The sequence below is a fragment of the Mastigoproctus giganteus genome, chromosome 2 (assembly GCF_048544385.1).
Source record: "Mastigoproctus giganteus isolate SK-2022 chromosome 2, ASM4854438v1, whole genome shotgun sequence".
In the NCBI taxonomy this organism is placed as follows: Eukaryota; Metazoa; Arthropoda; class Arachnida; order Uropygi; family Thelyphonidae; genus Mastigoproctus; species Mastigoproctus giganteus.
The window spans coordinates 199,701,483-199,728,311 of NC_143576.1; the positions used below are offsets into that span (position 1 = coordinate 199,701,483).

General features: G+C 37.4%; 1 protein-coding gene across 1 annotated transcript in view; it reads left to right on the forward strand.

The window, feature by feature from the left end:
* Positions 1-26,829, forward strand: part of LOC150089905 (uncharacterized) — a 268,835-nt gene that overhangs the window by 202,458 nt on the left and 39,548 nt on the right. Inside the window, exon 5 of the mRNA XM_090390125.1 lies at positions 26,469-26,662. Within this exon, the coding sequence (XP_090246251.1) occupies positions 26,469-26,662 (194 nt within the window). The remainder of the gene's footprint in view (positions 1-26,468; positions 26,663-26,829) is intronic.

Genomic DNA, 26,829 nt, shown 5'->3' on the forward strand with positions numbered 1-26,829 from the left:
ATGTCAGTAGCACTAATTCCAGAATAACATGCAAACTTTTCAGGACTTTTACATTCTCTGCTACTCTGTGTAGTATGACACAGAGTAGCAGAGAATGTAAAAGTCCTGAGGATAATTGTGCAGTTGGATATGAAGTTTCTTGAGAAATGTAGACAGCTAATGGTGTTTTGTCAAAGATACACAGGAATTTTACCAACAGGGATAAGGAAATAATTATCCAGTTGTATAAAGTAGTGGCTGGGCAGCTACACCTTGAGTACTACATATAGGTCTGGAAGCTTCATTTTAGGAAGGATGTGGATTTATTGCAATGGGTGCAGAGAAGAGCAACGAGAGCGAGGGAACAAATGGGTAATCTTACTAAGAAAGGCTTCAATTCTGCAAATTGCTGCATATGAAAACTAGGCACCTGTGTCCAGAATAACATGCAAACTTTTCAGGACTTTTACATTCTCTGCTACTCTGTGTAGTATGACACAGAGTAGCAGAGAATGTAAAAGTCCTGAGGATAATTGTGCAGTTGGATATGAAGTTTCTTGAGAAATGTAGACAGCTAATGGTGTTTTGTCAAAGATACACAGGAATTTTACCAACAGGGATAAGGAAATAATTATCCAGTTGTATAAAGTAGTGGCTGGGCAGCTACACCTTGAGTACTACATATAGGTCTGGAAGCTTCATTTTAGGAAGGATGTGGATTTATTGCAATGGGTGCAGAGAAGAGCAACGAGAGCGAGGGAACAAATGGGTAATCTTACTAAGAAAGGCTTCAATTCTGCAAATTGCTGCATATGAAAACTAGGCACCTGTGAGATCTTATTCAGCTGTCTAAATCTTTGAATGGATTAGGCAGCCTTCCTCTGCTCAGAGAATGCATATGAGAGGGGCATATTTTTAAATTTAGAGAGGAGGATAGATATAGAGAAATTTACTTTCAGTGAGCAGTAGTGATTGTTTAAATAAACTTCTGTCTGGTGCACTGGAAATGAGTAGTTTGAATAAATTTGAGGAGTATCTAGACAAATAACACTGGTTTACAGTGTATCTGGGGTTTGAGTAAAAGTATGTGGCAGTTATTTATGCATGTTTACTGATTACTAAACTGAAGTCCGTTTGTTTCTATCACGTAAAGATTTTTCACAATTCATTAACAAAATATTACCTAGGTATTATACGCAAATGTGTACATAACTATAGTTTTTGCAATGGTTTACAAGTTTTAAACCCGTATATTCGTAATCAGTATCAAATATTTGCCTCAAATACAACAGATTGCATTAGCATTAGTAGAGGCATTTCATGCAAGAAAGCAAGCTTATGCAGCATCAGCCAAAAAAAAAAAAAAAAAAACCACTTCCACTTCACCCCTCTGTTCGTTCAAAATACCTGTCCAGCTGAGCCTTAAACTTATTTAGGCTATCAACCTCCACCACAAGGGATGGAAGTCTGTTCCACCAACCAACCACCCGCTGGCTAAAGGCAAATTTCCGCACGTCTATCCTACATCTGTCTTTCCTCAATTTGAATTTATGCCCTCTCAGGTGATTTTTCTGAGCTAGAGGAAGAATCCCATCAGCATTGAGCATGCTTAAACCATTCAAGGCTTTATACACCTCTATCAGATCACCTCGCTGATGCCTAGTCTCCAGACACTAATTTGCAAACCTTAAGCCTTTCTTTGTAAGAGCACCCCTTTGTTCCATTCACTAATCTTGTTGCCATGTTTAACTTGATTGTGCATGTTTAACCTGTAACTACACATACTGCAAGGTAGCCTTCCTGGGTCAAGGTCCCTTGGCCCAGGAAGGTAGACGTGCACAATCTGTTGTATTTGAGGCAAATACATTTTATTTTCCGAGTGGAGTCTGGGAGACTCCTGTGTAACTTGTCTGAGCATGCACTCACTTGTTTGTACAGTCCACCCAACCACAGAGCCTATATAAGTGGCACATCCCTTAGAGCCTATATAAGTGGCCTATATAAGTACCACAGAGCCTATATAAGTGGCACATCCCTTATGCGGTCACAGTACTCCTGTAAAAACCATCGTGAACGTTCATTGTGTGTTAGTTTTATTTTAATATGGTAACCAGAAAGTGCATAAACAGTCCCGACATATTTTGTTACATATGTGGTTGTTTTGTTCCTGTAAAGCACAGGCAAAATATTACAGATTTTGTAAAAAAATCGTATTATGCATACTTTGACATAAAACTAGGCAATCAGGATAAATCGTGGGCATCGCATAAAGTATGCCATACATGTGTCGAACATCTTAGAAAATGGAGTCAAGGAAAAAAGGTGTGCTTGCCATTTGCTATTCCTATGGTGTGGCGCAAGCCAGTAAGCCATGCTGAATGTTACTTTTGTGTATGTGATGTTAAAGGTTACAATTCAAAAAATAAAAAGTACATCAAATATCCGGATCTACCGTCAGCCATAAGACCGGTTCCACATGGACCTGATCTGCCTGTAAACACATCTTCTTCCACCGAAGCAGAAGCTAAAGAGGTTAGTGACGAAGAATGTTATCAACAAGGTGGAATACAAACAGGATGGCTGACTACTGCTGGTGTTTAAAAAGAGAGAAACCTGGCATTGTACATAAAAGAAAAATGATTAAACGTTCTTTTCAAACAAAGAGACGAAGGTCTGATTAATGAAAGTTTCAGAATTTTGATTAATACTTGTTAGTATTTATGTATTTTTTGATATATGAAAATGTAATCCTATCAATTTGTCATTACTAAATACAATAAAGTTATATACTTTTGTAAAAAAAAACAATACTTTTTTATTTCTTAAATTGTGATGTATCTGGATGTGATAGAAAAAAATCTAAGTCATATTTGAAATCACAGCAACATATTTCGGTAGTAGGAAATTCAAACCCCAGCGAACAAACTTATATTTGTAAACTAGTGTTATTAGAGGGGTCGGTGGGATGTATTTTTTAGCTGATGCAGTATAAGTTTGTTTTTTTGCATCATTGGCAGTAGTGGTACTAATTGTGTATAACCCATGTTGTGTTTTTCATATAATTCTATTCCTGTCCAAATGATCTTGCAGTATTCTTTATCTTTTCTTGAGAATATAATATATTGGGCCCTGAGGAGTATTTATGTATGTATGTATGTATATATATATATATATATGCATTTAACCTCAGGGGCTCACTTCTGGTGAGTATGGGCTTGGCTTGGCACACCCAGGGTCCTAAGCTGGATATCATTCGCCTCTTTCTTGGTGATTCCTTTCTACTTCTCTCTCTCTCTCTGCCTCTGCTAATAATAATTTTGTCAGGGTCATTTTGATTGTTTTAAAATGTTTTCATTTATTTTAAAATTTCCTTTGTAATCTTCAAGTTAGTGCTGCCATCCCTTATCCATGTTTCCAAGTAATTGTAGACATAGTTTATAATAAATAAAATTGAATTTTGTAATTTATATATTATAATGATAATGTAATTTATAAATTATAAATTTTTTTTTACAAAAATGGATTTTAATATCAGAGGATAAATTGCACCTGTCAATTTTTGTCCGATTTTGGCTTACAAAGTCAAAATTCTCTGGAATTCAGATCCTGAACTTGATGAAGTTGAATTAGATGATGCGTAAAGAGATGTAGAAAATAGTATATCAAAAAAGAAGTAATAGCAAGTTTATTTAACAAATCTTTACAGTTTTTTATTTTTAATTTATTTTTGTTTTTATTTTTAAGATTATTTTACATATCAGGCATGTTATATACCATGCCTGAAATGTAAAATAATTATAATGTATACTATATGATCAAAATTATTTCGTCATTTGCAAAAAAGGGGCTTTTAATTTGGAAACGTATTATACGGTTATGGCCACCTTTAGCCTATATAATAGCCTCAATCCTCTGAGAATTGGGGCTATATAATTATCTTTATACTTATCAATAAACAATCCTTATATACAATATTGTATATAAGTATTGTTTATATACAATAAACAGTACTTATCAGATCTTTATACTAAGATCTGATAAGTATTGGCCAGAATTCACCCCCATTTCTCTCTTTTGCAGCTGACAGAGCCAGTTTTGAAGAAGGCAGTTCTGCAGCCTAATCCAGCACTCCATTTTTCCACAGTTCACTTTGAACGAGATCCAGGCTCTGCGCCTGCCAGTCCAATTATTCGACATAATTGTCCACAAACCATTTCAGTATGAGCCATACTATAATGATATAGACTTTTTGGTTTCAGGAATTACCACCAATGAACCACGTGTGAAACAGTCTTATATCATTGGATTGCTTCCATCAAACTTCATGGCCAAGACTGACCATGCTCCAGGATATCTCCACACACAAGCAAATCCATCAGAACAAAATGCATAATGAAATTGTTACTCCATAACATTCTATTGGTGTTATAAAGCCATGAATGTTGGGAATGACTTTACCCAAAATTGCCCTTTTGCTTTAGTGGCCAAGATATTGAGTTCATGTACATCAAACCCAGGGCACAGTGTACATCCCTATGGATGGTTGACATACTGATAGATGTTCTTTTGGTATTTTGGATCTGCCCTGTGATATTTTCTATAGGTGATATATGTTCGACACAAAAACAGACCATAAAGAGGTTTTATTCATCATGTTCTATGAGTTTATGAGGTCATCTGCACCATCCCCAGCATTCAAATATTTGCTTATGGTCTCACCTTGGAATAATATCTACCAGAGGGTATTTTATTAAGTTCAGTTGAGTTGGATTTGTGCACATGGAAAGGTGCACATTGAAAGTCTGAGTTCTGATCCACAACCTGTACTGGCTTGTAACTTGCTACTGCTGCATACCTGTGAGACTGATATTGGTATGTATGAGCCAATATGCATACTTACTAATAGGATTTCTGGCACAGTGCACAATATTTGGTGTGTCTGAATACATTTGGGTGTATGGTGATTTCTACCTATCATGACATATGGAAATTAAATTTGGGCCTTTATAGAACAAATAGAACAGAAGTTGATAGTAATTCAAAGAGAAATAGAAGCAGTCTTGGAATTGTTATATTGAAGAGAAAAAGACTGTTTGCTGGAGCCACACAGGTTAAAGACATTTTAATGATCAGTGAAGTCACGGGCAAGCTGTGTTGCTTGTTGACAATAGATAAAGTTAGTCATTATGTGGAACCTGGCTCTTAGAAAGAGAAAATGAGAAAGACCAAGGTGCCTACTACAGAGGCATTACCATAGGATGATAAAATAAAAGTTCAGAACTGATAGTGTCCAAGCCAAGCTGAAAATGGTTTGGTTGACTGTCAGTAAAACCATTTTCAGCCTGGCTTGGTCGCTGTTATCTGTTCTGAATTTTTATTTCCATAAAATTAAAGTCTATGGCCTTTTTTTTTTTTTTTTGTATTAAATTAAATTGACACTTTAATTTTATGGGAAAAACTGTGAATAATGATTTTCTCATACTATTTGCAAAATGAGTTCAGATGCAGAACTTTGTTTAACTTCATTGGAAGATTTGTGTTATTTTATGTTAAAAAAGGAAAAAAAAAAAAAAAATTATTTGAGATAAATGGAATTATTGATTTCATCATTTCATTCCTGAAATTGGGTACAGTGGGTTTAAGAGCCTAAACCCCACTGAGCTAACTTGAACTGGCTTAAAAACTGCTTTTATATCTTTTTAAAAATGCATTTAGGAGCTATATACCATTGAGATATGTAAGGGAGCCAAATAAATTTATTTAACAAGTTTCAAAGTAAAATAAGCTGATCCATAAGATTTAGTGCATTTACCATATATATTAACAGAAAGGGAGTATTCACAATTTTGAATTAATGGGGTAGGTAAGAATCTACTTCAGAGAGTAATTGGTTTTCTGTAGAAGAAAATCATTGCTGTTGCTATCGAGTCAAGAATATTTGCTGTTGCTATCGAGTCAAGTGTTAGGTGGGTCAGAAAACTGCTAGCTTGGGGGGAGACAAGACTAATAGATAAACAGTACCAATGGCAGAGGTAGTAGTAGTGGCATGTGATGCAAGAAAGCAAGTGTATGAGCTTATGCAGCATCAGCCAAAAAAAAAAAAAAAAAAAAATCACACCATTCCCTCCAAATGCCTGTCCAGTTCCTCCTAAAATTTATTCAACCTATCAACTTCCACAACGACAGATGGAAGTTTGTTCCAGCAGTTAACCACCCGCTGGCTAAAGGAACATTTCTGCACATCTATTCTACATCTGTCCTTTCTTAATTTGAATTTATGCCCCCTTAGGTTGGTAATCTGAACAAGTGGAAGGATCCCATCAGAATTCAGCATGCTCAACCCATTCAAGGCCTTATACACCTCAATCAGATCACCGCGCAGGTGCCTAGTCTCCAGCCACTGCAATTTGCAGAACTTAAGCTTCTCTTGGTAAGAGGATCCCTTCATTCCCTCACCAATCTTTTTGCCCTTCTCTGTATACGCTCAAGTAAATCTACATCCTTCCTAAAATGAGGCCTCCAGACCTGTATGCAGTACTCAAGGCGTGGCCTGACCATTGCCTTATACAGGACAATCACCTCCTTTTCCTTACTAGCAAAATTCCTATATATCATTGACAAAACCCCATGACCTGCCCTTGCAGCCTGTCTGCATTGCTCAGAAAACTTCATATCTGACTGCACAATTACTCCCAGGTCTTTTTCATTTTCTATCACATTAGTGTAGAACCACACAGTTGGTACGTTTCTCTGGGGTTACTTCTACCCATATGCAGTACTTTGCCTTTGTCAAGGTACTTTGCATTTGTCAAACTTCAGATGCCACTTCTTAGCTCATCTGCCCAAATTATCTACATCCTGTTGCAGTAGCACACTGCCATTACTGTCATTAACAACCCTGCCAACCTTTGTATCATCTGCAAACTTCGACATTAAGCCTGATATACCTTCATCAATATAATTGATAAATATACAAAACAGCAGTGGACCCAACACCCAACTCTGTGGGACTCCACTAATAACATTAGTCCACGAAGAGCAGCACCCATTGATTACCACCCTCTGTCTTCTCCCACTTAACCATCCTTTTATCCATTGTAGCAACTTACCCTTAATACCATTCTGCTCCAATTTGTACAATAGTCTTCCATGCGCAACAGTGTCAAAAGCTTATCTGAAATCCAAATATATGATATCAAAATAATTTTTTGCACTAGTTCCTTTGTAACCACATCTTATAAATATCCTATCAAATTTGTCAGACAAGACTTTCCCTTAACAAACCCATGCTGTATCTGAATTATTGCTGCAGTCTTGTCTAGATGATCCTGCAATGCATCTTTAACCAGTGACTCCTTTATTTTACCCGGAACAGAAGTTAAACTAACTGGTCTGTAATTATTCGTGTCACCCTTCGATCCCCCTTTGTGAATTGGGGATACATTTGCACATCTCCAGTCCGTGGGAACCACCCCTGAGTCCAACGATGCTCTCATAATTATGGCTAAGGGTTTGCTTAGCTGCTTTGCCGCCTCCTTTAATATAACTGGATAGATCCCATCCACCCCAGGTGATTTTCTTATGTTTAATTTCAACAATTTCTCCTCCACTTTGCTCTCAGTTATTCATGCTCTCAATTCCTCATGTGTGAATGTAGATGCAAAATACTCTTTCAGTTTGTTTGCTATCTGAGCACGATCATCAACAGTCGAACCATCGATGTCAAGTGGACCAATCAGATCCATCCCCTTCCTTTTAGAGTTTATATAAGTAAAGAAATCCTTGCTGTTTTTCTTAGCATCTTTTGCCAAGGATTTCTCGTAATCTGCCTTCGCCTACTAACCTCCTTTGTGACCTGATTAGATTAGCTTATATCTGCCATAGGCTTCTGATTCGCTTGATAATTTGTAAGCACCCCATGCATTTTTATTCTCTCTTAAGAGTCTCATTAGATAATCATTTAGGCCTAAACCCTGAACAATATTTCTTAATAGGTATGAAACTTTTAGTAGCATCCACGATTAATTCTTTGAATACTTCCCACTTAGAATTTACTGTTGGTAGCATCGTCAGTTGATCCCCCTGTACAGAATTTAAAAACTGTCTGAGACCACTGTACTCACCTTTACGGAAGCAAAAACCCTTTCCTTTACCCCTGATGGTAATTAAATCTTTAAGTAAATCCCACATCAGTACACTGTGATCACTGCCACCTAGTGGTTCCTTTATCTGCAAATTCTTAATACACGAATGATCACTGCTGATAACCAGATCAAGAGTATTACTCTCTCTTCATCTGGTGAAAGATGAAAGTGATTCTTGCATCTATTGGAATGAGCAGCAGCCTGGAAAACAAGATGCAGGGTATTTCAGAGCCAGCTGGGAGTCATTGCGGTACAAGTAAACACATGGGTTGTGTTAGGTTAGCTAAGAATAAGAACAGGTGCATGTATACTTGCATGTACACCAATGCTAGGAGTTTGGTAAATAAATTTTATGAATTTGAGGTATTGCTCAGAACATCAAAGGCAGATATTGTTGGGATATCAGAGACATGGTGTCACACAGATATAAGGAATGCAGAACTGGAATTTGGGGCGTACAATGTGTACAGGAAGGATAGACAGATAGGAAGGGAGGAGGGGTTATACTATTAGTTAAGAAACACAAAATCCAAGGAAGTGAAGCCAGTCGACATCACTGGACAGTGCAGTGTCGAGCCAGTTTAGTGGGACATAAGCATTGGGAGATCAAAATTGAGAGTAGGAGTGTGTTATAGGCCTAATGACTGAGTATAATAAGGAACTGTACAGGGAAATAGTGGGCCTGTAAATCAGAGTCTTATAATGGGGGATTTTAATTTCCCAGATATTAACTGGAATTTGTGGGTTGGTTACTCACACACTAGCAAGGCTTTTGTGGATTTATTGGATGATTGTTTTCTACATCAGCATGTTCGGGAGGCAACTAGAGGGAGTAATACTCTTGATCTGATTATAAGTAGTGATTCTTCATGCATTAAGAATCTGCATATAACGGAACCACTAGGTGGCAGTAATCACAGTGTGCTGAAGTGGGATTTACTCAAAGAGGTAACTACCATCAGGGGTAAAGGGAAGGGTTTTTGCTTTCATAAAGGCGACTACGATGGTCTGAGACAGTATTTAAATTCTATACAGTGGGACCAACTGATGATGTTACCAACAGCAAATTCAAAATGGGAAGCATTCAAAGAATTTATCTTGGAAGCTAATCGGCTTTACATACGAACTAAGAAATATTGTTCAAGGTTTAGGCCTAAATGGATGTCAGATGAACTAATGAAACATGTGGCAGAGAAGAAAAATACATGGGATACATAAAAATTAAAGGGTGACATGGAAGCCTATGATAGATATAAGCTGTCTGTAACCAAGTCACAAAGGAGATTAGGCAGGCAAAGACAGATTATGAGAAATCCTTGGTAAAGGATGCAAAGAAAAACAAAGAGTTCTTTACCTATGCAAACTCTAGAAGGAAAGGGGTGAATCAAATTGGTCCACTGGATGGTTCAACTGTTGATGATCCTGCTCAGGTGGCTAACAAACTAAATGAGTATTTTGCATCTACCCATGAGGAGTTAATCAGGGAGAGGAATGCCAGAGGTGAATTAAACTCTGGCAGTGAGCTGGATGATGGCAGTGAGCTGGATGATCTTGTAATAACTGAGAGGAAAGTGGAGGAGAAATTGTTGAAGATAAACATAAAAAACGCACCCGGGGTGGATGGGATCTCTCCAGTTATATTAAAGGAGGCAGCAAAGAAGTAAGCAAACCCTTAGCCATAATTATGGACTCAGGGGAGGTACTCATAGACTGGAGATGTGCAAATGTGACCTCAATTCACAAATGAGGACAAAGGGCAACATGAGTAATTATAGACCTGTGAGGTTAACTACTGTTCCAGGAAAATTAATGGAGGTACTGGTTAAAGAACCACTGCAGGATCATCTAGACGAGACTTCAGTTATACCTCGGACACAGCAGGGTTTTGTTAAGGGAAAGTCTTGCCTGAACAATTTGATTGGATACTATGATGTGGTCACAAAGGAACTGGATGCAGGGAATAACTTTGATATCGTATATTTGGATCTTAGAAAGGCTTTTGATACTGTTACTCATGGAAGACTGTTGCAAAAATTGGAACCGTGTGGCATTGGAGGCAAATTGCTGCTATGGATAAAGGGATGGTTGAGTGGGAGAAGACAGAGAGTGGTAATCAATGGCCGCTGCTCATCGTGGACTGTTTATTAGTGGAGTCCCTCAGGGTTCAGTAGTGGGTCCATTGTTGTTTTCTGTATTTATAAATGATATTGATGATGGTATATCAAGCTTAATGTCCAAGTTTGCAGACAATACCAAAGTTGATAGGGTTGTTAAGGACACTACTGATGCTATGCTGCTGCAACAGGATCTGGAAAGGTTGAGCATATGGGCTGAGAGGTGGCAAATGAAGTTTAACATTGACATGTGTAAAGTACTACATATGGGAAGCAGCAACCCCAGAGTGACGTATCAACTCTGTGGTACTAAACCTACAGTGGTAGAGAATGAAAAGAACCTGGGGGTAATTGTGCAGGCAGATATGAAGTTTTCTGAGCAGTGCAGACGGTCTGCAAGACTAGCTTATAGTGTCTTGTCAATGATATACAGGAATTTTTCTAGCAGGGATAAGGAGGTGATTATCCCCTTATATAACGCAACGGTCAGGCCACACCTTGAGTACTGTACACAGGTCTGGAGGCCTCATTTTAAGAAGCATGTAGAGCTGTTGGAACGAGTACAGAGAAGGGCAACAAGTTTAGTGAATGGAACAAAGAGTTGGTTGCTCTTACATAGAAAGGCTTAAATTTTGCAAATTACTGTGTACAGAGACTAGGCACCTGCGAGGTGATCTGATTGAGGTGTATAAAGCCTTGAATGCTTTGAGCATGCTCAATGCTGATGGAATTCTTCCTCTTGCTCAGAATAATCATTTGAGAGGGCATAAATTCAAATTGAGAAAAGGCAGATGTAGGATAGATGTGCGGAAGTTTGCCTTTAGCCAGCGGGTGGTTGGTTGGTGGAACAGACTTCCATCCTTTTTTGTAGAAGTTGATAGCCGAAATAAATTTAAGGCTGAGCTGGACAGGTACTTAGAACGAACGGAGGGGTGAAATGGGAGCTTGTTTTTTTTTTTTTTTTTTTTGGCTGATGCTGCATAAGCTTGCTTTCTTGCATCATGTGCCTCTACTAATGCTAATTTGTTTCACCTGGTAGCAAAACCTTTCTCCAAATTTGAATACTTTTGCCTTCTATCAGAGAAAACATGTGTCATGAGAGAGAGAGAGAGAGAGAGAGAGAGAGAGAGAGAGAGAGAGAGAGAGAGAGAGAGAGAGAGAATGTTCTTTCTGCTTCTAATAAGGTGAATAGATTTATGGGATTCTTATCAATTTCAAAAGAAAATCTTTGGAAACCTTCGAAATCAGTCCCAGTATCTCTACACGGGAAGATTTTACCTATCTTGTTTCTTTTTTCAAGTATGGTGTCATGGCATCTGATAAGTTTGGAAGTGAGCAACAACAAATTTAGGAAAATTGTGGAGTGACTTTTTAGCAGCACTATACCTTCCTGTTTACCAAAGTTGCATGCATATTTAGGTGTCTCTGTTCATTTAAACTTTTGATAATGCCTTCCACATTTTTTTGCATAGTAAAGTACAGCAGAGAACAATTTTCTCTAGTTAATCAGGATATACAGGCAACTTTCGTATAACACGGAACTTCTACAACAAGGTTTCACTCTAACAAGAGTGAAAGAGTGGTTTGAGAATTGCTGGAAATCTCCCATATCACAGTATTTTTGAGCTTTTGTGCTGGGAAAACCCTGCTATTATGCTGAACAGATGGGCTGAGAGGTGGCAAATGAAGTTTAACATTGACAAATGTAAAGTACCACATATGGGAAGCAGCAACCCCTAATTATGTTAGATGTAATTTTTAACGTTTCCATTCTTTTTTTGTGAATCCCCACTGTTGAATCGTAAGTTGTTATCGCCTTCGTGATATTTTTCTAAAGCACATTTCTATAGGTCACTATCATAAAACAATAAAAACAATTTGCAGTTTCCAGTTTATTGTGCTTTTCTGTTAGTGCAATCTGTTAAAAAATGGTAGTAAGCTCGATCTTCTTGCATTTGCTATAGTACCGATAGCTGGAATTCTGTGGGTTTTCACATTATTATGGTGTGCCTCCGTAGCCAGGTGGGCAGGAGCAGCAGTGCGTAGCATACACTTTTGATTAGACCAGGATTCGAGCCCGTGACCACCAAATACGAAGGATGCGGAAAGGTCAGGAAATAACCACGCATATCCTCGGAGCAATATGGCCTTAGTTGCAAATACTCCTAAAAACCAAAACAACAACAACAATATTATGGTGAAATATTCAATCATATAAAAAACATAAATTAATTTTCAGAAACTCATTGGCTATCTGTGTGCAATTTCTTCAAATTCCAAAGGACTAGTACCTTCACAAAAATATTACCATTAGATACCATTGGCAATATCGTAAAATATTCATAGTGTTATTTTATTATTATTTTTTTAAACCGAAACACAAAAGGCATCATAACCTATAGTCATTAGTACCATTGAAGGATGAGAATACAGAAGATACTTTTTATAGATTTGAATTTCTGTAGATTGTAATTTTGGGTACATGTGAAGGAAGGAATTAGTATTAGTGGTGACAAATAATGCAAGAAAGCAGGCTTATACAGCATGATAAAAAAAAAAAAAAAAAAAAAACTTCCGCACATAACTTGTCCATACCCACTACAACCTTGAATTAGCATTTTTGGCATTAGCATTAGTAGAGGCATTTGATGCAAGAAAGCAACCTTATGCAGCATCAGCCAAAAAAAAAATAATAATAAAATAAAATAAATAAAAAAATAAATAAAATAACCACTTCCTCTTCACCCCTCTGTTCGTTCGAAATACCTGTCCAGCTGAGCCTTAAACTTATTTAGGCTATCAACTTCCACGACAAGGGATGGAAGTCTGTTCCACCAACCAACCACACACTGGCTAAAGGCAAATTTCCGCACGTCTATCCTACATCTATCTTTCCTCAATTTGAATTTATGCCCTCTCAGGTGATTATTCTGAGCAAGAGGGAGAATCCCATCAGCATTGAGCATGCTCAAGCCATTCAAGGCTTTATACACCTCTATCAGATCACCTCGCTGGTGCCTAGTCTCCAGACACTGTAATTTGCAAAACTTAAGCATTTCTTCATAAGAACACTCCTTTGTTCCATTCACTACTCTTATTGCCCTTCTCTGTACTCGTTCCAGCAGCTCTACATCCATCTTGAAATGAGGCCTCCAGGCCTGTATACAGTACTCTAGGTGTGGTCTGACCATTGTCTTATACAAGGGAATAATCACCTCCTTATCCCTGCTAGAAAAATTCCTATATATCATTGACAATACACCATGAGCTACTCTTGCAGCCCGTCTGCACTGCTCAGAGAACTTCATATCTGCCTGCACAACCACCCCCAGGTCCTTTTCATTCTCTACCACTGTCAGTGTAGTACCACAGAGTTGATACATCGCTCTGGGGTTGCTGTTTCCCATATGTAGTACTTTACATTTGTCAATGTTAAACTTCATTTGCCACCTCACAGCCCATCTGCTCAACCTTTCCAGATCCTGTTGCAGTAGCATAGTGTCAGTAGTGTCCTTGACAACCCTGCCAACCTTCATATCGTCTGCAAACTTGGACATTAAACTTGATATACCATCATCAATATCACTTATAAATACAGAAAACAATAATGGACCCAATACTGAACCCTGAGGGTCCACGATGTCAACATTAGTCCACGATGAGCAGTGTCCATTGATTACCACTCTGTCTTCTCCCCCTCAACCACCCCTTTATCCATAGCAGCAATTTGCCTCCAATGCCACACTGCTCCAATTTGTGCAGCAGTCTTCCATGTGCAACCGTATCAAAAGCCTTTCTAAGATCCAAGTATATAATATCAAAGTTATTCCCTGCATCCAGTTCTTTTGTGACTGCATCATAGTATCCAATAAAATTGGTCAGGCAAGACTTTCCCTTAACAAAACCATGCTGTGTCCGAGCTATAACTGAAGTCTTGTCTAGATGATCCTGCAGTGCTTCTTTAACCAGTGCCTCCATTAATTTTCTGGGAACACAAGTTAAACTGACAGGTCTATAATTACTGGTGTCAGCCTTCGATCCTCCTTTGTGAATTGGGGTCACATTTGACATCTCCAGTCCATGGGTACCTCCCCTGAGTCCAAGGAAGCTCTCAAAGTTATGGCTAAGGGTTTGCTTACTTCCTTATTCAGATTACCCGCATTCTCAACAACAGATCAACAGAGGGAAGTTTTTTCCAACAGTAAATTTCTTGGCAGTAGTTAATTGGTCCAGTGAATAGAAGTAAGAGAAATAAGAAAAACCACAGAGTTAGTTCTGGTAATTTGGAGTTGGACGGTGAATGGATGTTGACTGATGGAGGCAAATGTTTGGACTAGTTTGGAAGAGATTGGTAGAATTAGATGCCAGTTCCGGATAAGTGTATCAAAAAAGTATCTGTATAAAATGTATGCAATAAAAACTGAAATCCATGGAGCACTGAGTGGGGGGACTCATGAGAGAGAGAGAGAGAGAGAGAGATCATTAATTAACCTAACTGCTCCCTTTTGAGCAACAGTCCAGGAACTTCAGAGGTTTGGAGGATAGTACCCCCAGAACCTTTAAAGTTCCTAGGAATAATATGGTAATTGTAGATTAGAGATTTGTAGAGTCAGTAGTCTTTTTAAGAAGAAAAGTAACACTGAAAGCAAAAAATAAGACCCACTTTTCTTTTCTTTCCTTTTTTTTTTTTTTTTTTTTGATGCATGGAAGCAATATTTGTGATGTTAATTATTACAAGAGAGATAAGAAGTCAGGATAATCCCCCATATGATTTTGTCTAGAAACCTAGAGTGTCACTGAAGATGTGCATGGAGCAGTAGACCTATTTATGAGAAATAAGACAGGACTGAGTTTCAGAAAGATTAAAGTTAACTAATACAGATCTCCATCACGTGGAGACAGTATTCTTTGAGGTTATTAGCATGAACTTCCTCTGCAACTCTATGGGGTGCAAGTTAAATGTGTGAAACAGAGAAGTGAAAATAAGTCATCAGTCAACAAAAATGATGTTGCCTGGTCTGATAGACACAATTTTCTTTTTTATTTATGAAAAAAAAGTTCATTTTTTTGAATTTTGCTTATTTCAGAATTCAAAATGCTAATGGATTGCAGTACTTACTAATAATTTTTTATTCTAATATGGTTAGAAAATGATATATGATTAATGTCCATTAAGATAAAAACATATGAATGTATATAAAATATATATAAAAGAATGTATATAAAAAAATTGTATAAGGCAATGGTTAGGCCACATCTTGAGTACTGTATACAGGTCTGGAGGCCTCATTTCAAGAAGGATGTAGAGCTGCTGGAATGGGTACAGAGAAGGGCAGCAAGATTAGTGAATGGAACAAAGGGTTGCTCTTACGAAGAAAGGCTTAAGTTTTGCAAATTACAGAGTCTGGAGACTAGGTACCGGCGAGGTGATCTGATAGAGGTGTATAAGGCTTTGAATGGTTTGAGCATGCTCAATGCCAATGGAATTCTTCATCTTGCTCAGAATAATCAGCTCAGAGGGCATAAATTCAAATTGAGGAAGGACGGATGTCGGATAGATGTGCGGAAATTTGCCTTTGGCCAGCGGGTGGTTGGTTGGTGGAACCGACTTCCATCACTTGTTGTTGAAGTTGAAAGCCTAAACAAATTTAAGGCTCAACTGGACAGGTATTTCGAGCGAACGGAGGGGTGAAATGGGAGTGGTGTGTTTTTTTTTTTTTGGCTGATGCTGAATAAGCTTGCTTTCTTGCATCATTTGCCTCTACTAATGCTAATGCTAATATATTAAGACACTCTTAATATATGCCCAATAGTCACTGAATTATAACTGTCCCATCTGTAATGGACTAGTCAGCATAGTAATAATATTTTCCATATAGTGCAAAGAAGCCACAGGCCTTTGCTGCACTGGAAAAAAAAAAGTAGATAAGAAAATACAAATTGTGTATTTCCCTCCTCACACAGGTAACTATCCACTTGATCTTTGAATTTATTCAAACTGTCAGCCTCATATCAACGTCTCACTGGCTAAAAGAAAACGTCTTACAACCTAATCTAAACCCAACCCTCTAATTTGAATGTATGACTCCTAGTTCTGAAATTCTTCATAACAGTGAGAATTCCACCTTCATTCATTTTTACTAATCCCTCTCAGAGCCTTATAAATCTCAATCAGATCACCTCTGAGGTGCCAAGCTCTGTAACCCACATAATCGGGGGTCTTTCCTCATACAGTCATCCTTCTTCCAATCTCACCATTTGAGTTGCCCGTCTTTGGACCCTTTCAAGAAGCTCAATGTCTTTTTTTCAGACGAGGTCTCCATTCGTGAACACAATATCTCAAATGTGGTCTTACAATTGCCTTTTTCAGTGGGATTATGACCTCCCTATCTCTACAGGATAACATTCAATAAATCATCAATCGGACACAACAGACGTTTCTGGCTGCCTGTTTATGCTGTTCAGAAAACTTCATATCTGCCCGTATTGTAACCCCCAGCTTCCTTTCCTCCTCCACTGTTTTTGATTCAACCCCACCAAGTGTATAATTTATTTGTGGGTTGCTATTCCCCAAGTGTAAGACCTTGCATTAAAACATAGCTTCCACTTCTCTAACCATCTCTGAAGTCTGTTCAAGTCATCTTGGAGTGCTGCTTGGCACTGATCATTAACGACTCTACCACTATTTACATCTGCACATTTTGACATCACGCCTTCTATCCCCTTGTCAGTGTCATTTATGAAAATGAGAAACAACAGTGGTTCAAGAAGCTATCCTTGAGGGACCAGACTCCTGATTATACCAATCTGAAGAATATCTGTTAATCACAACACCTTGCCTTCTGCCCTGCAGCCACCACCAATCCATCTTAGAATCTTACCAGTAATCCCAACCTGGTCAAGCTTATACAATAACTTCTAATGAGGGATCGAGTCAAATGCTTCGGTAAAATCCAAATAAACTATGTCGAAATTATTCCCTAAATCCAGCTCGTGAATAACTGTTACAAAATAGCCTACTAAGTTAGTTAAGTGTGATTACCCATTACAAAGCCACGTTGTGTGTTTTTCAGAATGCCACATCTATCTAAATATCCCTGGATTGCCCTCTTAATCATTGCCTCCAAGATTTTTGCTACCACTGAAATCAAACTAACCAGTCTGTAGTTACCAATTTCACTTTTAGAATTTTTTATTTATTGGCGATACATTGGCACTTCTCCAATCCAAAGGAATCTCCTCTGAGCCCAAAAATGCCTTCATAATTAACCTCAATGGTTCTGTACACTCCCTTGTGCTCTCCCTCAGAACTACAAGGTATATGTTATCAACTTTGGGAGCTTTACTTGCCTTTATGCTCAAAGGTTTTTCTAATAACAATCATCTGTAATTATGACATCACTAATTTCATATGGCTCAGCCTCACTCGCACAGCCTCTTCTCAGCATGAATGGTCTTTCGTCAGTAAAGACCAATGCAAAGTACTAATTCAATTCATCTGCAACATTGGCAGGGTTAACTAAGATTTTCCCACACCCAGTGCACAAAGCTCTGATCTGTATAAAAAGTCACACAGCTTCCTGTGCTAGAGTAGTGGTAATTTACATCTGGTCATGCAAGTCAAAGAGAAAAAGTAACAGTTATGGGATGTAGTCAAGATATATTATAGAGTTTCAAAAAGGCACGGTTGTGGGAGCTTGTGTGTTGGGTGCTTTCTTATCAGAAATGGTACATATCAGTTGCTTTTGGCTAAGGTGTACAAAGAATAGTGTTGAATGGGTAAAACCACCTCCTGCCAACAGAATTGTAAAGGATTATGCAAGGTGGATGTTTGTGGTAAGCAGTGAGTGCAGTACATTGTATGGGCCCAATGCGGGTCACTGTGCAACAGTTGACATCGCAATACCATGTGGGGAATGCAAAAACAATATCCCAAATGATGATGCACCATACTGAGATGTATAGGATTTCACAGAATATGACCCAAGATACACCTCACTGCTGATCATCATCAATGGCGAGTACTGTAGTGTCAACAACATCCTGGTTGGACACTGGAGAAGTGGAAATGATTGTGCTAGTCAGATGAGTTCAAATACCTGGTGCAACATGCTGATGGATAAGTCCATAGCCCTATCATGCATAGTGCCCATTATACAGGTAGGTGGCAGTGGTTGCTTAATGTGGGGCATGTTTTTCTGGTAAGAACTAGGACTCCTGGTGTGTATGGACCATCATTTCATTTCATTGGTGAATTCTACAGGCAGCTCTTAGGAGACCATGTGCACCCTATCACATTGCATTTTTTTTTCATACTGAAATGGGATCTTCTGAGACAGTAATGTGTCATGTCATTGGGCCTACACTATGCACAAGTGGTTTGAGGAATACAGCAAAGGTATCACCCATCTTGATTGGCCTCCAGATTCTCCTGACTTCAATCCGATTGAGCACCTGTGGGATGTTTTGGAACGGGAAGATGTATGGACACACAATCATCTGTAATTACAACATCACTAATTTCATATGGTTCAGCCTCACTCACTCATCTATTCCGACACTGTGGAAGGTTTTGCAGGCAGCATGGCTGCAGATCCCTATGGACATCTTCAGATATCTAGTGGAATGCCTAGTTGAATGATGAGACGTCTCCCTAGCCAGGTGGGAAGGAGCAGCAGTGCGTAGCACACACTTCTTGATTATACCGGGGTTCGAGCCCGTCACCACCAAATACGGAGGATGCGGAAAGGTCAGGGAATGACCACCGCATATCCCCGGAGCAATATGGCCTTAGTTGCTAATGCTCCAAATAACAAACAAACAAACAACACGCCTAGTTGAATGACTGTTATCCATGTGAATGGTGGCCTAACATGGTATTAGATAGATGGTCATAATTCAGTGACCAATCAATGTATATCATTTGGATTGGAAAAATAAATTGGGTATTTTTATTTATATACTTATATCATTTGCAGGTACAATAATGATACTTAATTGCTATCTGGTGATGTTTCAGGATTCTTTCCAAATCCTATCATCAGGCCTAAATAGGACTCAGTATGCTTAATATACGTAGAACCTTTGTATTGTTTGAATCTTTCTGCCATTGTTATATTTATAGAGTGTGAGTGGCAGGGGAATTCTAATTTTTTAAATTGTGGTAAATAGGTAGCTCAAAAGTTTAAATCACTTAAGTTGGCACTAGTTGAATCATTTGTTATATATTATAATTAACTTGTAACTTTCAAGCATACCAGTATAGCCTAATACATATAACACAAACTTAGTAGCATTATTGCTGCTTAACTGGCAAATTGGAATAGGATTGATATTATATTTAACTTTTCATTTAGAATTAGAAGTGTAGTTATTATTTCTCATTCAGAGAATCAGAAATAATAACTACACTTCTAATTTTGTATATTGGTGAATTTGTCTGTTACTTAGCGTTTATAATTGCTTAAGGAACTACATTTGACTTCTGCTGCCATATTTTTGTATTGATAAGAATATTTGAATTTTAATTACGTATACGAGGGGTGATCATTTAAATTGCAGACTGGTGCAAGATCTTAACTTAATTGTCATCATCCGAATCTTCTGTGGATTTCTCCTTCTCAAAATACTCTTCCTTGAACTTTACACACTTTCATCACTGTAATTCCCACGCATTAAACACTTCTTGCAAGCCATTTTTGAAAGACTGCAAAGTGCTTCTATTGTGGCTCTGTGAGTTGGTGCACTATGGTCATAGTTGCCGATGCGCCCAATAAATCCCGAAACAAACAAACAAACAAACAAACAAAACAGCTCTGTGAGCATCATTGTCGGATGCAAAATGCTTGCCTTTCAGAGCTTTCTTCAGGTGTAGAAACAGGAAGAAATCACATGTGGCTAAGTTCAGTGAATAAGGGCAATGTGGCAGAACCTTGGCACTTATGACAATGATCATTGGCTGCACAGTATTAGCTGTATGGGGCCTGGCATTGTCTTGATGGAGAAACCACTTCACACCGAAAAGTTCTTGACATTTCTCACAAATGGCATGACAAAGTTTGACTCTGAGAACCTCAGACTATGCTTCCTTAATCATAGTTGTTCCACGAGGCACAATATATGTAACAAGAATGCTAAAATGTTAGATGTTAAAAAACACAAGATCCATTTGTTTGTCACTCAATGAGAAGCTTGAAATTTCTTAGGTCTTGGCGAATTGTAATGTTTCCACTCACTCGACTGCTCTTTTTGTCTCTGGATCACAGTGAAAAATCCAAGGTTCATCACAAGTCACTATTCAATTTAAGACATTTTGACTCTGTTTCAAAACAGTCAAGCATTTCTTTGCCCAAGTCTACTCTTTGCTGTTTTTGTTCTGGAGTCAAATTATGTGGAATCTAGCGGACACAGATTCGCAACATTTTCAGGTGATCTTCAATATAGTGAGCACTACCATATGAAATGGACATTCTGACAGCTAATTTACGAAGTGTAATTCACTTGTCTTCATCCAAGATATCCTGGGCTTTTACAATTTGCTCAGGAGTTGATGAGAAGGAAGGCTGACCATGTCTTGAATCATCTGCAACAGATTTACAGACTTCAATGAATTGCTTGTGCCATTTAAATATGGCTGTCCTACCAAGACACTCAATACGATACACTTCATTCATCTCTTTAACTGTTTCCGATGCATTTAAGCCCCATCTGACACACAGTCTGTATGTCCAACATGATACTTGCTTCAAGACGATCATCAGTGACACAGCTAAAAAAAACTCTTCACACAGCACTAGCTTCATAAGTACTGGCATGCACACACAGTCTGCTCAGTAGCTATCAGGAAGAGCACCTCTAGCGGCAGTTATGGAAAGTTTGCACAGTAAACTTGCACCAGTCCACAAATTAAATGATTGCTCCTCTTAAATAATAACAAACTTAATAGCATAATCAGTGCATAGTGTTATTACTACATTAGACATATAGTTAGTCCCCGAGTTGCATAACTTCAGAATTACGTAATTTTTTTTTTTGTACGCTCGCGTGTGCACACATGCACAAACTATTTCTGTTCACTTGCTTTTTTTTTTTTTTTTTTTAACTGTAAAATTTAAAGTGGTAAAAAAATAAAATAATAAGCAATCGATAATGACAAACACAGCTGGTTGGCTGGACAAATTTAAAAAGTAAAGACTGTGGCTTACTCGAAAAAGTTATTTCTGGTGAAAGTGGAGTTGTAATTGAAGAAGACTGTACCCATTGGAAAGAATCAGTTTTGAAAAAAATTATGGAGGTCTGCGAGCCCAAAGACAATATTTAACATTGATGAAACAGGGTCTATTTTTTTAAATGTTTGTCGAACAAGACACTGACTTTTAAAGGTGATAAATGTGTAGGTGGTAAAAATAGTATGGAGAGAATTAAAGTCTTGGTTGGTGCAAATATGGCTGGTAATGAAGAACTGAAGCTTTTGGTAATAGGCAAAAGTAAACAACCCTGATGTTTCAAAGGAGTCAATTCATTACAGTTGGACTACAACAAAAAAGCTTGGATGACAAGTGAAATTTTTGAACAGTGGATTTTAAAATTACCGAGAAAGATGACGAAAGAAAACAGAAAAATCACTTTGATTGTCGACAACTGCCCTGCCCACCTTCACTCGGTAATTTCGAAACTTACAAGTGTGAAGTTTGTTTTCTTCCCTCCAAATACCTCATCTATACTGCAGCCAATAGATCAAGGCATTATCAAGAATTTGAAAATGCACTACTGAAGGTGCATACTGAAAAAAATTGTACTGAGAATAGAAACCAACCAACCTATATATTCTGTTATAGATTTGCGGATATGCATATCAGAGTTGGCAAAAGTTCGGAGTCAAGATGCAAGGGAAACAGCGATTAAGAATTGTTTCGCAAAAGCAGGTTTTGCTAAAATGCCAATTAACAGCAATGAGAGGGATGAAATGCTACATGACATTGATCAATCTTGGGAAGAACTCCAAGTGAGAGGTTTGATCAGTGGAGGAATTGTTCTTGAAGAATTTTTAGGACTCAATAATGATGTCATAGTAGCTGAATATCCGATGTATGAAATTCAGGGCAATATTAAACCTTCCAAACATGAAATGTTGGCAGCATTTGAAACTTTGTCGAAGCCTTCAGTGTGAAGAAAATATGCCAGAAAATATATTTGAGTGCTTAAACAAATGCAAACATTTTTATGAATGATGTACAGTAAAATCTGATGTACAACAAAAATTGACCAAATATTTAATGACATAATTCTTAAGTGTACTAATATATTGTGCGCATCATGTAAGTAGTCGTTTCTTAATACAGGTGACCCCCGTTTAACGCTGATAATTCGTTCCGGAAAATCAGAGCACTGAGTGAATCCATGCTAAGCGAGCGCTGCATCCAATAAGGTAACATATGTATTTGTGATTTGTGGTAGGTGCCATAGGATATTTCCTAATCAATAATAAACGGTAGTGAAAAGATGCACAAATGTCGGTCAAAATATTTAATATTCAAATATTTGTACATATCAAATATTGTGCATTATATACGTATATAATTATGTGGTAACTACTTATGTATCAAAATTAAACTTAAAATTCCAATTAAAACCATGAATTTAATTGACGAATTTAATCTTGAAAAATGTGTCGATTTTGGGTTGTACTTTGGCCCTCTTCCTGGTAAACTAAAAGGAGTTTTAATTTAAAATCCTCTGCGGCATTACCACCCAACAGTAAAGTCAACTGATCCTTTGCCACTTTGAAACCTGGCATGTTTTTTAATTCTTTCAATATGAAACTGATTTTAGGCATTCATTTCCAAGAAAGTTCTGCTTAATCTATGTTAAAAACTTTTTGATAAGTATAAACACATAATACCCCTCTTCAATAATTTTAACAAGTTCTTTTTTTTTAAATTTCAACTCCTTGATCTGCACTTCCGGCTTCTCCCTGGATTTGAAATCTATTCAACCAGCCCTTACTAGTTTTAAATGGTTCCACATTTTTTTTTTTTTTTTTAGGTGAGCTTTCTTCAGATTATCATATAGGCTAATCTCTCTCTCTCTCTCTCTCTCTCTCTCTCTCTTTTTTATAATATTTAGCTTAACTGAATTCTGTGTTGTATATTATCTTCAATAAAATTAGTTAAAGTCTCTCCATTTTAATCCTAATAGCCAGCCTAGCCCCAGTTGCTTGCAGTGGAACGGCTGTCTTTCTTGCTGCTAAAATTAATTCTTTATTTTTTATAATTGTTCTTGCAATTAAACCTGCCAGTCCTAAATTATGGCACACATCCGCTTGTCGTTGACCGGAATCGATTCGCTTCAAAACGTCAAATTTAATTTTCAAATTCAGTCTTTTTCTCACATTTGTAGTCTTCATACTGCATTTAGACGTTGCTTTTTCATTCTTATCCGCCATTATTAACTCTTTGAATATGTAACTGCGTTGGTTGCATTAATTATGATAAAATATTCGAGTAAACTGTCCGTTACGCATGATGTCTAATACTGTACTTTTTTTTTTGTTAATTGTTGGCACATCCGCTTCTGTGGCCATAATGCACCTCCCAAAGTTTTTGCATTTTACTGTGATCCAAGCCTAAGGCGGGATGCGACCTTTGGGTTGCCAGGCAGGCACTTTACCCACCTGGCTAACCCGGTCGGCAATACTGTACTGAGTGATGACTAGACTTTGGATAAATGCATATAATATTACAAGCAATATACTTGATCATTTTTTAAAATGTTGATCTTGAAACTACGTAACAAGTCACTGTACTGCAATTAAATTAGAGTGTGGGAAAATTTCTCAAGTCGGCGTGGGAGACGTTTTAATGCTGTTTTGCTATTCGTTTTCAAGCTATCAACTCCATCAGATGAAATGTTTTCATTAAATATGCCAAAAATGCAGTCTGTATGCTGATAAAAGAGAGTTATAGACAGATACCGGGTTATAATATAAGAACAGCGTTATAGCGAATCAGCGTAAAGTGAAACGCATTATAACGATGGCCTGCTGTATGTGTATTAATAAATTAATTATTTTTCAATAAAAGAATTTTTTCATTCCTCCTTATTTCTGATTTATTTCCCATATTTTGCTGTATTTTTGAGTTGAATTACAGTATGTATTTTCCATTATTGAAAAGGTCATATTTCTTTATAACGAATTTTTTGAAGCGAAGACTCGATTTCGTTATATGGAGGTCAGACTATCTTATTAATGCTTTGGGTATGTTTTTTTTTAGTTGCCTTCAGTTCATCACCTGACTTTGATTCATTATGTGGTTTAGACCAATTTTCTTAAATATGTGCACTTTGATTTTGATTCCCTTAGTAGCCCTTATAAAGCCTACACAGCATATGAAATACATATCAGGTTTTACAGTACAATAACATGCATTTTTTCTTCCTTTCCTTTTGGAACAAGGAAAGATAGATCTAGCCACTTATATTAAGGAAGGCAGCAAAGGAGGTAAGCAAAATCTTAGTCATAGTTTTCTGAGCATTCTTGGATTCAGGGGATGTTCCCATGGATTGGAGATGTACGAATCTATCCCCAATTCACAAAGGGAGATCAAAGCATGACAAATAATTACAGACCTGTTAGTTTAACTTCTGTTCTAGGTAAAATAATGGAGTCACTAGTTAAAAATGAATGCAGGATCATCTAGACAAGACTGCAGTTATAATTAAGACAACAGAAGTTTGTTAATGATAAATCTTGTCTGACCAGTTTGATCGGATAGTATGATGTGGTCACAAAGGAATTGGATGCAAAAAATAATTTTGATATAATATACTTGGATATCATGGAAGCTTTTGATACTGTTGCACATAAAAGACTTAAGTTTAAGAATAAGAGAAGTTTGCCTCATATTGAGGTAAATTCTCTATTTCTTATACAAATAAAAGACTGTTGTACCAATTGGAGCAGTGTAGCATTAACAGCAAGTTGCTGCTATGGTTAAAGGGATGGTTGAGTGGGAGAAGACAGTAGTAATCAATGGACATTGCTATTTGTGGACTAATGTTATCAGTATAGTACTCCAGGGTTTGGTGTTTTGCCCATTTTTGTTTTCTAAATTTATTAATGATATTGATGAAGGCATATCGGGCTAAGTGTTAAAGTTTGAAGATGATACCAAGGTTGGCAGGGCGGTTAATGACAGTATACTACTGCAACAGGATCTTGAAAAGTTAGGCAAATGGGCTGAAAAATGGCAGCTGCAGTTTGGAAAATGCAAAGTACTGCATATGAGTAGCAGTAACTCCAGAGTAACATACCAACTATATGTTACTGCATGGAAATTATGGGTAATCAGGGTAGTGGAAATGAAAAAAAAACCTGGGGGTAATTGTGAAGTTCAATATGAATTTCACTGACCAGTGCAAACAAGTTACCAGGACAGCTCATGGGGCTTTGTCAGTGATATACAGGAATTTTGCTAGCAGGGATAAGGAGGTGGTTGTTCCGTTGTATAAGACAGTGGTCATGCGAAATCTTGATTACTGCAGGCCTCATTTTAGGAAGGATGTAGAGCTGCTGGAATGAGTACAGAGAAGGGCAGCGATATTGGTGAGGGGAACAAATTAGTCCTCTTACCAAGAATGGCTTCAGTTCTACAAATTGCAGCATTTGGAGACTTGGGCACCTGCATGGTGATTTGTTTGAGGCTTTGAATGGTTTGAGCAAGCTAAATGCAACAGGATTTTTCCTCTTGCTCAGCCTGCACGAATGAGGGGGCATAAATTTAAATTGAGGAAGGACGGTTGCAAAATAGAGTTATAGAAGTTTGCCTCCCCCCCCCAATGCTGTAAAAGCTTGCTTTCTTACATCATTTGCCACTATCAATGCTAATGCTAATTTCCTTTCAGAAAACTGCAAGGTGTGCTTTGAAAAAAAAAAAAAAAAAAAAAAAAGATTAAATTTTAATGGAGGTTTTATGTCAACAGAAAAGATTGAATACCATGAATTAAGCAACATATTGAAGTAAATTGGGCTTAAATTTTTAATCTATCTACTAAATTTGGCAATTTGTTAGTTTTTATTTAATATTAACATTATTTTGTTTTTTCCCATTTTAATAACTCTTAAAATTAAATATAGTTTTGTTTTAAGTATTGCGAGTTTCTTTTAATTTTTTTTAAGACATTAATGTGAATTTTGTATGCTTTGTAATTACATTTTTTGGTTTCTTATTAGTGGTACTTCAGATGTCTTGAAATGCATCTTGTGCCCAGATATTTTCCATTCAAGAATAACCTTGGAGAATCATTATTATTATATTCATAATCAGGCTTTAATTCATTGTTCATATGAGCAGTGCAGTTTTTATACAAGAGATCCTGATGTTTTAGAGAAACATAAAAAGGAGCAGCACTCTGGATTTTTTGAAGGTAAATAAACTAGTTATTTTGTTTATTTTGTATGCTTAGTTATTTTTACTGTCTCACTTTCTCACACATTCATGCAGTTTTTATCCACATTTAAACTTAAACAGAATTGAGTCAAGACTTTTGTCACCTAAATACAGCAATACCTCGCTTAGCATGGCTTCAAACAG